At 29.3% G+C, this 13838-nt stretch overlaps 1 protein-coding gene across 1 annotated transcript in view; it reads right to left on the bottom strand.

Annotated features, from left to right (window-relative positions):
- The window catches only part of LOC113377431, a 133278-nt gene that overhangs the window by 53841 nt on the left and 65599 nt on the right, over positions 1 to 13838 (bottom strand). The window contains exon 2 of the mRNA XM_026617749.1: positions 1403 to 1621. Coding sequence (XP_026473534.1) covers positions 1403 to 1588 — 186 coding nt within the window. The 5' untranslated portion in view covers positions 1589 to 1621. The remainder of the gene's footprint in view (positions 1 to 1402; positions 1622 to 13838) is intronic.

The following is a 13838-nucleotide window of genomic DNA, read 5'->3' as shown; positions in this document are numbered from 1 at the left end:
GGTAAATCACCAAAATTATGGCTGGTCAAAGAAACAGTGGCACAACTTAACCCAGTCTTTCCTATTAATATTGCTTTATGTATTTCACGAGTAGACCATATTCCTTGTAACGATACCAATTATTAGTTATAATCTAATTGTAAGATGCATTGATTATAAAATATGATACATATTGCAGATTAATAAAGATATCAGACTAAAGGTTATTCAGTAATTTCCAACTTTTTTTGCACCGCGTCCCCTTTAATTTTTTCAACAAATTTCATTTCATAAACACTTAACTGATATTATGAGACTACAAATTAAAATACTATATTATGTAAAAACTAGCTGTACCCGTTCACGCTTTGCCGTGATTTAGTTTAAATTAAAAAGTTGAACAAAAATGTGTATTTGTTACATTTAGTTTAACGTTACTACTATCTGTTCAACAATTTACCTGTTGAACGAATTGTCTACGAGTTTACCTATAAACTTGTTAAACAATTTACCATTTCATCGACTTACGAATTTACTTGTCAACCTATTTACCTATCAACCCGTTTCACATGTCTACCAATTTACCTGTCAACTTGTTTATCCGTCTTGTTTTTTGTTTATCTACCAGATGTCCTGTCTACCATTTTACATATTCTTCAACTTACTTGACCACCAGCTATCCAACAAATTTCCGATTCACCAATTTACTTGTCTACCAATTCACCTTTCTATCAATTTACCTGTCTACCAATTTACCTAGCGACCTGTTTATCCATCTACCATTTTACCGTCCAACAAATTTATCTCACATCCTGTTCTACATATCTACCAAGTTGACAGCTTACAACATGTTTATTTATCTACATATTCGTCTATCTACCAGTTCTTCTCTCTACCATTTTACATATCATCCAATTTACCTGTCCACCAGTTCACCTTTATGAATTCTCTAATTCACCTTATTTATTTACGCATTATACAAAAATTAAAGCTCAAATTGAATCTACGTTTTAGTTGGAAAACGTTTGTATGTGAAAAAAGGGCTATTTTTAGGATCTTCCCGGCAATTATTCGATTTTTTCTCGTCGTAAGAACCATCCTTGGACTTCAACAAACATTTTAAAAAAGAATTGGCCAAATTCGTCCAGGCGTTATTGAATTATGCGCTTACCAACACATTTTGCGATTCATTATATATATATATATATATATATATATATATATATATAAGATATGCTTAAAGAATAATTATATTTTTGTTTGTTTTTTTATATCATATCAAATTTTTCTGTTTATTCTCGAAAATTGTATTTTAGAAAAGGCTGCACGTACCCCTTAGGAGTCGTCCCTACAAATTGGAAACCGCCAGGTTATGATGATTATGTTCAAAATTATCTAAATTGTATAGTATTGTATTTTTCACCTTATCATATCTTCCAGCTTGTCCAACAATCCATCTGTCAGCCTGCAACCTTGCCCTTAGCCTGTCGCCAGTGAGCGGATCTAGGTGTTGCCATTCGCGTACATCTCGCGTTTGGCAAGGCGATCCGTCACTACCACCGCCGCCGAGCCCTCCGATCGAGGGCGGCCCAGCGGCCAACGTGTCCATCGAATCCTCGGATCAAACTAGAAATGTATAGTCCTGTAACGATAAAGTGAAATTAATGTAAGGATAAAGTTAAATTAAGATACTGAGTATCTAGTAGTGATCCATTCAATAACTTAAAAATAAATAAATTGTATATACTAATAAAATACATCATATTCATTACACCTTCAGAGGTATTTAAATCGCAACTTTAAAATGCGAATGCGAACAGTTTAAATGTGAGGACAGAAATAAATAATCAGCAGCAGTAAGAATAGCAAATAAACTAGTGGTGTATGGCATCGTGCCTTAAGGCAAATTGCTGGAACTTGCCGTACCGTAACGAAATGTTCGAGGAATATTAAATGTTTTCAAATAGATTATTACAAATATTGTAACATTGTCTAATATTTATAAGAATTATATAAACTGAATTGCAAAGTTAAAGTTATTTGTTTAAAGTATATTAGAACCTCAGCCAGAATTAAAATTAAAATCTGAATTATTTTAAATGTAAAAAAAAAATTTTTTTGAAAAAAAAAATTGAAACAATTTTTTCCTTCTAAAAGCAATTTTTTGTTAAAACAAGTAGAAAGTTATTTGAATCTTTCAAATCGGATGCTTAGATCTCTAAAAACTGTCATTTTTGCATATTTAGCCCTGTATCTTCGAAATGGCTAAACCTGCCTTTGCCAAAAACTAATCACCTCTTCTATCAATCATTACAAATAGAATGTTTTTTATATCATTCAAATCGGATACTTCCTTCTCTCAAAAACTCGATTTGTATTTTTTGTACTCTTTGGTTCGTATCTCCATAACGGCTAGACCTGCCTTTGCCAAAAACTAATCAGCACATTTCCCTATCAATAGGAATCGAATGTATTTTTTAACAATTCAAATCGGTTGATCCGTGCGCCCGAAAACGTGGATGAAAAAATGCGGACATACAAAACACACACACATCATTTTTTTCAGAAAAACGTGAAGATATGCAAAATTTTAATTATCGATTTTTCTACCCTACGGGAAGTTTATAATGTACATATTTTACAAAAAGGTATAACAAAAAATAGTAAATAGAACGAATTTAAAAAATCAAATTTCTGAAAATTGATGAAACTTAATAGAAAAAAACAGAGAGCAAAAAAATGTAATAAATTGTTCAATTTTACTTATAATATCATAAACTATAGTATTCTAATCTAATTCAAAGTGAAAACATAAGCAAAAGGTGCTCTTTAAACTACTAAACCTGAAATGCAAATACGAATTACAAACTAGTAAGTGATTTTAGTCTTGAAAACCAATATAGATAAATGATACATATCAAATAACGCCATTTAAAAGACAATTTACAGTAAATAATCAGTTGATCTCTAAAATACAATTACTCGATAACAATAAGAATTTTACTTAATCGTTAAACCATCATTAACTTCAAACAATGACGTATTTTCAAATAATACACACATTGAGATTGATATTTTTTTCTTCCGCTGAGAAATCTCGTTTAAATTTTCCTACTCTTCTGGATCAATTGTGTGCAAAACACAATATGCTAATATTAAGTGAACACGGATTCGTTTGTATATTGCACGTAATCATTTTAATTATTGTAAATGTATTAGAGATTAATTTAGAGTATGTATAAAAACATAATTGTAGTTGATTTATAAAAAAGGCCCAAGCACGTTTACAATTAATTGTAAGACTTAGATTAAACCACAATACATTAGTAATAAAACATCTTGTAAGACTTATATAAATTTGATAGTAAGAGCAAAATAGAGCAAAAGTGTTGCAAACAAAATTTCAAACGGTTCTGTGTTTTATTAATAAGAATAATGATCGTGCAATTCTGTGTTATATTATATTTTGATACAACATATTTGTTACATATTACTGAACTGATGAAATTGCAATATCCGCAAATTAGATAAGTGACGTACGTAAGTATCTTGCAAAAATTATGAACACATTTTAAAAAATGGTTGAATGCATTTATTGAACATTAAAATAAACTAGTGGGGCGCATGGCATCCAGGCTTAAGGCAAGTTGCTAGAACTTCCCGTACCAAATATGTGATAGTAATTTGACAAGAAATTACTTTTTTGAAAAAAAAAAATGTTTTCTTTATTTTGACATATTTTGGAAATTCTTAACTTTCTTTCAAAGCAATCGTACTGCTTTAACTGCATAGAGACAAAATGTCAAAGCGCGTAAGCGTCGCGTCGCCGTCTAACGAATATCATTGGTACGGAACCCGTAAGAATGCAAACAAAATTTATACTTATTGTTAAAATCTCTATAAAATATCTGATAATTTGATGTGCAAAAATTTTCATTTTCGATTTTTTTGCGATTACCATAACTTGCCCTACGGGAAGTTAATAACTGAAGTTACAAATTTGAAACTGTATTATTTTTTTAAATCAATAAAACTATTGTTAGTAAAGAGTTTTTTTTATTAAAATGTCAATTATTAATTTATACAAGTTGTAATAAAATTATTTATTACGTGATAAAATTTAGAATTTGTTTCACAACAATTTTCTGAAAAACTTAATCACAGCTAGAATTTGGAATATTTAAAATAAAATTAATTTGATATATAACAAAATTCAGAAAATCGTAATGATATGAAATTAATTGAATAAACAACTATAATCACAATATATAAGACATATCAGTGGCATGTATGAGAAAAATTGATTTACAATTGTTGAGTTAATCAAAAAGATTAAAAATACATTTTATATTCAAAATTTTTTTATACATCATTTAACAGAATATTAATATATAGGAGGTTGCAAGTAGTTTGTATTTTTCTTTAAATTTTTATTTTATTTTATTAAATTGGCCTCGTTCTATACAGACAAGGTTACAAGTAGTTAAAATGCAGTTTAATAAAAAAAATTACTAGTTGAGCATGGCATCGTCCCTTAAGGCAAATTTCTGGAACTCCCCGTACCGTTATGAAATATTCGAACAATATTAAATGATTTCTAATATTTTATTATAAATATTGTAACTTTTACTATTCGTATTTTAAAGACAAAATATAAGAGCTTATAAATTGGAAGATGACGTTTATATAAGTTTACATGAAAAGTAAATGAACAGAACTTAATAAAGTGGAGTGGAATGAAGGATATAAAAATTATATAAACTGAATTGCAACGTTTCAAGTATGTAAGTGAGCTTTAGAGTTTCAGCTAGAAATAAAATTAAAATCCGAATTATTTTCGGTATTCAAATTTTTTAGGAATGAAATAACATTTTTTTGCTTTCCCCCCAAAAAAAATGTTTCGTCAATACAGAAAGTAATCAGTACGTCTTCCCATCAGCAGCAATCGAATGTTTTTTGAATAATTCAAATCGGTTGATCTATAGATTTCAAATATGATTTCAAGTGAAAATGGCCTTTCGTGGGCATAGCTGTAGTGGCAACATGCCACTTGGAAGTAAAGTCAGCACATAGAGATGAGACAACTGTTTGGGTTGCCATATATAATAAAACAAACGTAGTTTGTAAGAGATTCATCACAACAGCTCATAGAACCCATAAGTTCTGATCGCTGTTCAAATAAATTAAAAAAAAAAATCGGTTGATCTGTGTGATCAAAATCGTGGACACAAATTTGTTTTCATACGAAACACATACTACACACACGAACATCAATTTTTTTAATTGTAAGGTATACCCATAGATAAACAATTATAAATGGGAATGCCAAAATGTTTAGAAATATTCGAATCATAAAATTTTAAATTTCGAATTTTGGACAATTACAATCACTTACCCTACGTAAAGATAATAAGTTGAAAATAAAGCATGGTGTTTTCGAAAGTAATAAAATAAAACAATCGCGGTATCAATGATTATTCTAGTCACATGATAATTATGATTTAAACCTTGTAATTTTTCATATTACTATGATAAAGAAACTGATTTAAGTTGCGAAACTAATTATTATATTCATCTTCATAGGGCGTGAATCTGTAGAGGCAGCATCTTAACGGATGGGTGGACTCTAGGTCCGCGGGCTGCTTTAGCATTTGTAGTTCTGTAGGATGGTTCGGTGTAAATGCAGATCCTGGGTGCAGATAGTCCTTGCGGGTCGTAAATTCAGCAACAATATGCACCAACGCAGACGTCTCGCGTTATTCCCTTGCCGGAATGCATATTATGCGTCGGATTCACGGCCATCAAGTACTCGACTAGCAAGCGCTCTTGGCAGTCGTCGACGCGTTTTGCCCGACAGTACTATACCGATAGTGCGACGGCCGGAAATAGGATTTTCACTATTACCAGTTTATTATTTCCGAAAAGTTTGATTTCATAAAATATTTTGTCAAATATGATGATTAAACTTTTACAGTTAAAAATAGCATCCTTGATCTTACGCATTTAATTGTTGAATTGATGTTTTCTACGCAATTACTGTTCAATTGCAACAAGAAATATCATGGTATATATTGTAAAAATTTTAATAGTCAAAAATTACATAAATATAAACAATATGTCATGTAATCTGAGTTTCTTTTGTGAAGTTTTTAGGCTATCGGGGGATAAACGGCTTGTTTGAATATCCACAACAAAAGTATTATCCACTATTACCAATTTATTATTCCAGAAAAGTTTGATTTCATAAAATATTTTGTCAAAAATGATGAATAAACGTTTACAGTTAAAAATAGCATCCATGTTCTTACGCATTTAATCGTTGAATTGATGCTTTCTACGCAATTACTGTTGTTCAATTGCAACAAAAAATATCATGGTATCATATCATGTTAGGATGTATATATTGTAAAAAATTTAATAGTCAAAAAGTACATAAATATAAACAATATGTCTGTTATCTTTTGTGAAGTTTTTAGGACGCCGCTATCGGGGGATAAACGGCTTGTTTGAATATCCACAACAAAAGTATTTTCTCTTGTTGTTTTTTCTTTTTGGTTGTGAGCAATGTTGTTTAGTTTACGAGACCTTCATATAATTTTTAAGTTTATGTTATTTAACTGTTTTATAAGATGTATTGTTAATTTGAAGTTAGATTCAACAGTTTTTTTATATAACTGTCTATATAAAAAACTTAATTTAATTCATCTCTGTAAAATGGCTTACACATGAGGGGTTAAAAAGACGAACTGAATATTTACCCTATTGAAGGCGTAAAAAATAAAAAACAGCAAATAAAAAAGTAAACTAAATTAAAATAAGCCATTTTACAAGAGATGAATTAAATTAATAGTTATTGCAAATCTGCTGATGAATATATTTGACAATATAGCAAATCAAGGTTATTTACAGTGTTAACTTTGTGAAAAATGCAAGCATGAAATTTATATTTTGCATTGGTTGAATAATGAAGCTGTTATTTTGTAAAATCCTTCGAAATTAGAATAAGACATTGGGCCCGTTTTCTCTCTGGAGGCCCCAATTTACCCCGCCTATGGGGTAAAAAAGACGAGATTACAAATGTTTGAAAATCGGCAAAAAATCAAATTCTACAATAATAAATTAGCTGGGAGTTTTACTGAATATAGTCAAATAGTTGCTTGTTTAATATGTGGTATTTGTTGCGACGGTTAGGTTTTGACAAAATAATTCCTGAAAGTCAAGCCTTACTCTATATCATAAATTTATTTGAATTGAAAATTTTGAAAATAATAAATATGCTATAGTTAAATAAATTCCTTAGATTTGTTTGATTAGAGACAAAATTAGGCAAGATAATAAGTGAAATATTCAAGACACCGATCTTGGCATTAATAATTATAGTGACTTCAATTTTTATGTATTCATAGTTAAAAGCATAATTTTTGTATTACTTTTAAATTGTAATTTGAGTAACTTTACATATTTTAAATGAGATAACCGGTCCCGGATTTTAACCTAGTGTTCCAGGTTTTTCTAAAAGCAATAATTATCCTGAGTTTAAAACTTTTGTTTCGGATCGCCCCGGATTTTGAAAATGTGTAAGTTCTAATTGAATCTTCGTGATAACTTGATAAAACTACAAATAGCCATAAAATATCTGAAAATGAAATATGAAGCGAGTATGCTTCAAATATATATCAAACAATATGTTTTCGAATTTAAAATTCCAAAAATCGAGTTAAAATAGCCTCTCACAAAAAAAATTCTAACTTTCATTTTCAATTTTATAAAAACAGTAAAAGTTATGAAAATTTTTTACAAGACATAAAAGCGAAAAAATACCTATCGAAAAGCACAAGGTAGTGAGAAAATAAGACATGATCGGATAATGAAGTTCTTTGTAAACGTCAAAGAAAATTGATATATTAAAAAAACAATTCTTATTGTATCCTTAAATAGTATTTGTTACTTTAAATCATATTTTAGTTATTTAGCATAAAGAACACCCCCCTGCTCCAGTCGCAAATTAACGTAACTAAAAGTGACTGTCCAGGTTTGACCTAAAAAATATGATCACCTTATACCGTCATAAATCATAACCAACATTGTTTATAAGAAATTAATTATAAGTAAATAGTTAAGAATATATAATTATCAATAAAATATTGTTTATTGATAAACAAAACATGTCCATTTAGTATACAATGTCCCTTTACGGCTGACAAAATGTAAATTCCCCAAATTTATTAAATGCCCTTAACTAGACAGTTGTAAATAAAATAGAGAATGATAAAAAAAAACGTATACCGTATATTTAATAATAAAGAACGACTGTAGAATAATTACCCTATATGAATGTCAACATTTGGTAATAGTCAAAATTTATTATTCCTATTTAGTAAAATCAATTCCAGCTGTTCCACCATAGGGCAATCTTATCCACTCCGTGAAGAGATCGCGGATCGCGCCTCTTCGCAGCACTCACGCGAGGCATAAATTACTATCATTTGTACGCTAGCTCGATGTGCCTAGATGGTGTCGTACCGGAGCGAACGGTACGAAAAATGAGCAGTGAAAAAGCTTCGTTTTACTCGGAATTCACTTTAGTATGATTGCTATATCATCGCAATTGTATCAGCTATGTAAGCAATATATTCCCTCTTCAAACTACCATTTAATATGAAGTAATTAGTTTGAACCTTTGGAGTATATACATCTGTGGTAATACATTTCAATACTTGAAAGTTTTGCATCTATTGACCGTAACGATAGTTGTTTTATAATATGAAGTACTCAAATAAGTACTTACTAAAAATATGAGAAATGTAAATCGGCAAAAATCTGAACAAATATGGAAAGGAATTGAGTATGTAACTAGTGGGGTGCATGGCATCGTACTTTAAGGCAAATTGCTGGAACTTCCCGTACCGTAATTAAAAATCTAGTAAAAAAATGTGTACATATTATGAAAATCTCTATAAAATATCTGATAATTTGATGTACATATGTCTAATAAACATTTTTGACCGCCAAGTGACATTTTTTAACTTATGTTTATTGAGAGTCCACAACCGCTGGACCTGCCTTCCCACAAATTTAATTAGTTCTTCATCTTGTCAATACAAGTGAAATGTTTTTTGAATTATTAATCGAACGCTCCGTTATCTTAAAAAACTGAGTTACCGTTTTTGGCACTTTTTGCCCCGTATCTTCGAAACGGCTAGACCTGCCTTCACCAAAAACTAACCAGCACGTCTCCTTATGAATACGAATCGAATGTTTTTTTCGAATCGATTGATCGTTGTTCCCGAAATCGTCGACGAAAATTTGTATCCGCACACACACGCATCCATTTTTTCTAAGGTATGCCAAAATATTCAGAAACGTTTGAAACGTAAAGATCTATAAAAAATTTCATTTTCGATTTTTTTGCGATTACTATAACTTAGTGAGTAAAGTTAATGATAATGAGTAAAAGCGTTAAATTTATGTAACAAAAATAAAAACTTAGGAGTAATAAAATCTAGTATTACTAGATATTGTAGATATTGTACCAAAAATGTAATGCGGGGTTGAAAAAAGTTGCACTTAATTGTGATGCTTTGATATAAGACTCAACAACTAAAAAACTACTCTCAAATAATTCAATGCATGCTAGTAAGAAGATTCAGTAAAACCACATCTCATGTATTAGTTAATTTACTGAAGTAAATATCAGAACCAGAAAAATACATGCAATATGAAATCGATAAGATTATAATATATACAATAAATTTATTTGCGAACAAACAAGAAAATTTGGTTGACTATTTCCAAAATAAGTACACACCTCAGTAAATAAGAAATAATTAAAAGCTCAAGTATTCATTTATTGAATGTGGACTTTTGTATTATGTTTGCAAATACATTGTGTGGTAAGTTATATATATTTTACTTCATTTAATTTTTATCATTTTATTATTTATGAAGCTCGTAAATTTTGGTTATTGGTTTTATGTAAATTTTTAAAATTAGTTACAATTTATCTTACTTTATAATATTTTGTTATTATATGTTGATATTTTTTTATAGAACTTTTGATATTTCGTATATTTTTTTGTAGTTTTATCCACTGATGATGAATCGAATTCCAACACAGAACATATAGAAGTTTTTTTGGAAATAATATTTAGTTTTCTTAGTTTTTTTATTTATTTTTCTTTTCTACTCTGTATAGATTTTTCTATATATACATATTTTCTCGAAAACTTTTCACCGAAACTCATATATTAAAAGTATTATCAATAAAAATTTTAATGATAAATGTTGATGAACTGGGCAGTATTTATACTATGTTTTCTCGACTTTTGCATGTCGAAGATAGAGCAAGGAAAAAAAAGAAATAAAAGACCGTTTCAAATAAATAAATCTTATCTTTGGAGTGAGCGAATAATTGCTTTAAAAATCAATCCGTTCATTTCCAATCAAATCATACAGCGCGACTATTTATTTCTTAAATTGTCATTAAAATCGCCTGTCTAAGGCAGCTTAGCGTCAAGCAGCAGTAGAATCAGTTTTTATTTGAAAATATAAATATCATTATGTTTTAAAGTAAAAATAGCCCTTACCCAGAATTGCTGCATCAATAAAAATTCATGACGATTATATTAATCACATGGAGATAGGACAATTGTTTTGGTAGCCATATATAAAAACTGACGTAATTTGTAAAGTAAATTATCACAAAAGCTCATAAAACATTCAAGTTCTTATTGCTGTTGTTCAATAAATTAAGAAAAAAAACGCCATTAAAACTAGTCTACACAATCCTTTCGCTGGATAAGAATTACTTCAACATATTCAGAGCTCAAATGACGTTACTCATAACTACCTGATTTTCACAATGCTCATCAACATATTTTTTTTTTTCATCACCTATCACATGTTGAGCTTGTTCTGATAGAGCCGTAAGTTAGTGATCTTATTTCCTTCCCGTAATATAACAAAATATACGACAAGCGTATCGAATATGATCTCGTCATATACACTATAACGATAACGCATATAATATAAATAAACGAGATTCAAGAACCGGTTGCAAAGAGATTTTTTTCCTTAACCCGGAGCCGTATATTCCGCGAGCTGCCGTAATACACGACGGGGAACACGTCACTGAATACATTATCCTAGTTGACACTTGTAGGTGCTATTGTGCGATATTATTTATTAAAATATCTTTCATGTGCTTTAAACTGCATAATAATTATTGAATAGATCAAGTGAATAAAACTGTCTCATTTTGTCAACAATTACAACGACCACGATCAACTTGTTACTGTGTGCCTAATATTTTACATCTGCAGTTCAATCTGTACAGTGCTGCTTAAATCATAGTACAATATACTATTTTATTTTATTATCATAATGTATATCAATTATATACTATTTTTTTCAATCTTCTTGATTTAAAACAAAATCGGTAATATCCTTAAACAATTTACTAAAATTAATTGTGAATAAATTGTTGAGTTAAAAAATGTACTAGTTTGATCATTAAAAGAATGATGATGCAATTATGAATGTGTATTAGAAATTTTTAAGTGATAACATAACTAATTTCATTTTGAGGACTCCCACGTGGATTAGTGGTTGGAACTATGGCATTTCATTCAGAAGTCTCTGATTCGATATCGGGCAGCATGATGTCGAGCAGTATTCACATCTGTTTTTACTTGAAAATATATTTAGCAATATATTTTCAAGTGAAAATAGCCCTTACCCGGCATTTTTGCATTAACAAAAATTTTATCACTACTACTCATCACTAATAAAAATTATAATAATAAAATTCACCATATAGAGATAGTACAACTATTTAAGTTGTCCATCGTAACGTAGTTAGTGAAATCGTTTTGAATTAAAGTGTCCGAATAATAACTAATTAAAATTTGTTTTGTCTATATGGTTTTTTAATTGTAAGGTATCATTTAATTAGTAATGTGTGAAAAGTAAACAAAATAGAGCTTATAAATTAATTTTAAATACGTATTTATAGACGTAATGAACGAATTAACGAATCAATTAAAAATTAACACAGACTAATATTAAATGTTTAATATTACACAAAATATAAATATGGTAAATCAACTGATTAGCATTTGTATTTGTAGTGTACGAATTATGATAAAAGCTTATTCTCTTCCAATTTTTAGAATAATTATATACAACCATGTTATTATTAAAAAATTAAAGAAAATATAATATAATAGAGGATAATATTTGAAAATTAATGATCAATTTTCCTAAATATTACATTAAATTCTTTAAAAAAAAGTACAGCTTTACTGTCCATTTGATAAAAAATTATTCTGGAGAGCTAAAGAAATTCTCATTGTTATGCAAAAAATTAATATTTATTGTGCATATACCATAGATTCTTACACAATTTAAATTGATTCTTCTAAAAATTATCCGTATGAGATATAGGTTCAGATTAAAATAAAAAATAACCATATATATATACACATATATACATCTATTTTTTCATACATAAACGAGATCATATAAATTCCACAAAATTAGGCTTTTTGAGATTTGCATAATCAAGTGGGACACAATTTTAGAAATTTCATGAGTATCAAATTGATGATTGCTTTGAATTATGAATATTTTTACTGATTACAGAACGATGCTAATTCACATTTATATAGTTTTTTATCATATTTTTCTCTATAAATTCAATGTAGAGCATATAATCATAAAGAGTGCATCAATTTAGCAGTGATTCATTTAATAATGTTAAATCAAATAACTCATATATTATAATATTTGCCACAATGGCAATTTGAATATAATGCTGAGGATGTTTTCTTAGATAAGCGAAAAACAATACAGAACTGAATATTTAGTATTGAAATTATGTTGCGGTTCGCAAGAAATTCATAACTATTTGATGTTGTATGAAGTCTATGCTAAAATATTTTTTGTAGCATTTATAAGTATTACTATCATCATCAATTGAGATCATTTGTTGATATTTGAGGTTTTGCAAAACAGATTGGCGTTTCTCACACTAGACAGATAGTCCAGTCCATTGCATGATATCAGATATATTGAAATATAATAAAATCTAAAATATTATTGAAAAGTCATAAGGAGTGTTAGAAGGTACAATCGCCTTCTATCGATATGGTTTTTTTTTATTGAAACAATAAATTCATTAAGAACGGCCATGGTGTAAAGTTGAGACGGCTTACATTTTACGACCACGTGTGAATCATACTGCATCGTGACGGACGCCTACGGGCGGCAACATTACGCATCAAATTCTACACATATGTAATATTAATACTATAAGCGAAAATAGTCGAAAGAACCGTTGACAATAAATTCTTTTAAAACATTGTATCGTCACAGGACCACAGTTTTTGGGAATAAACTTTTACAATGTGTAAATATTACCACTAACAAGAAGAACCTCTGGTTTACCCTTCTGAAATTTTAAAGAAACTTTGCATGGTTATAGTCAAATTCCACCTCAAAGTATTATAGGCGGTGGTGTTGTGATATTTTTTTCACCGGAACGCTATTAAAAAACTGGTTCAAAATTGTTTTAAAAAGGTTCTCATATTTAGGAATTACTTTGCTTCCAATATCAATATAATCTTTGAACGCATTGATAGATCGCATCGGTCATATCAAATTGAACCTGGTGCATAATGGCGAGATTTCATTTTCTCCATAGCAATTTCAGTATCTCCATTGGATGCATAACACTAAATTTACTTATCAAATCATTTCCTGTATGTAGCAAATTTTTAAAAATTTGCTTTGTCGGAACGCGTTCCGGCTGAAAAATGATTTTCTGGAACGACTTTCCGGCGCGTTCGGTTCGACAACAA

This window comes from Ctenocephalides felis, unplaced genomic scaffold (assembly GCF_003426905.1).
Source record: "Ctenocephalides felis isolate EL2017-DRISC unplaced genomic scaffold, ASM342690v1 CF-g0.4_SCAFFOLD_01886, whole genome shotgun sequence".
Lineage (NCBI taxonomy): Eukaryota > Metazoa > Arthropoda > Insecta > Siphonaptera > Pulicidae > Ctenocephalides > Ctenocephalides felis.
The sequence above is the reverse complement of the archived record's forward strand: the minus strand, read 5'-3'. Positions and strand labels throughout refer to the sequence as shown.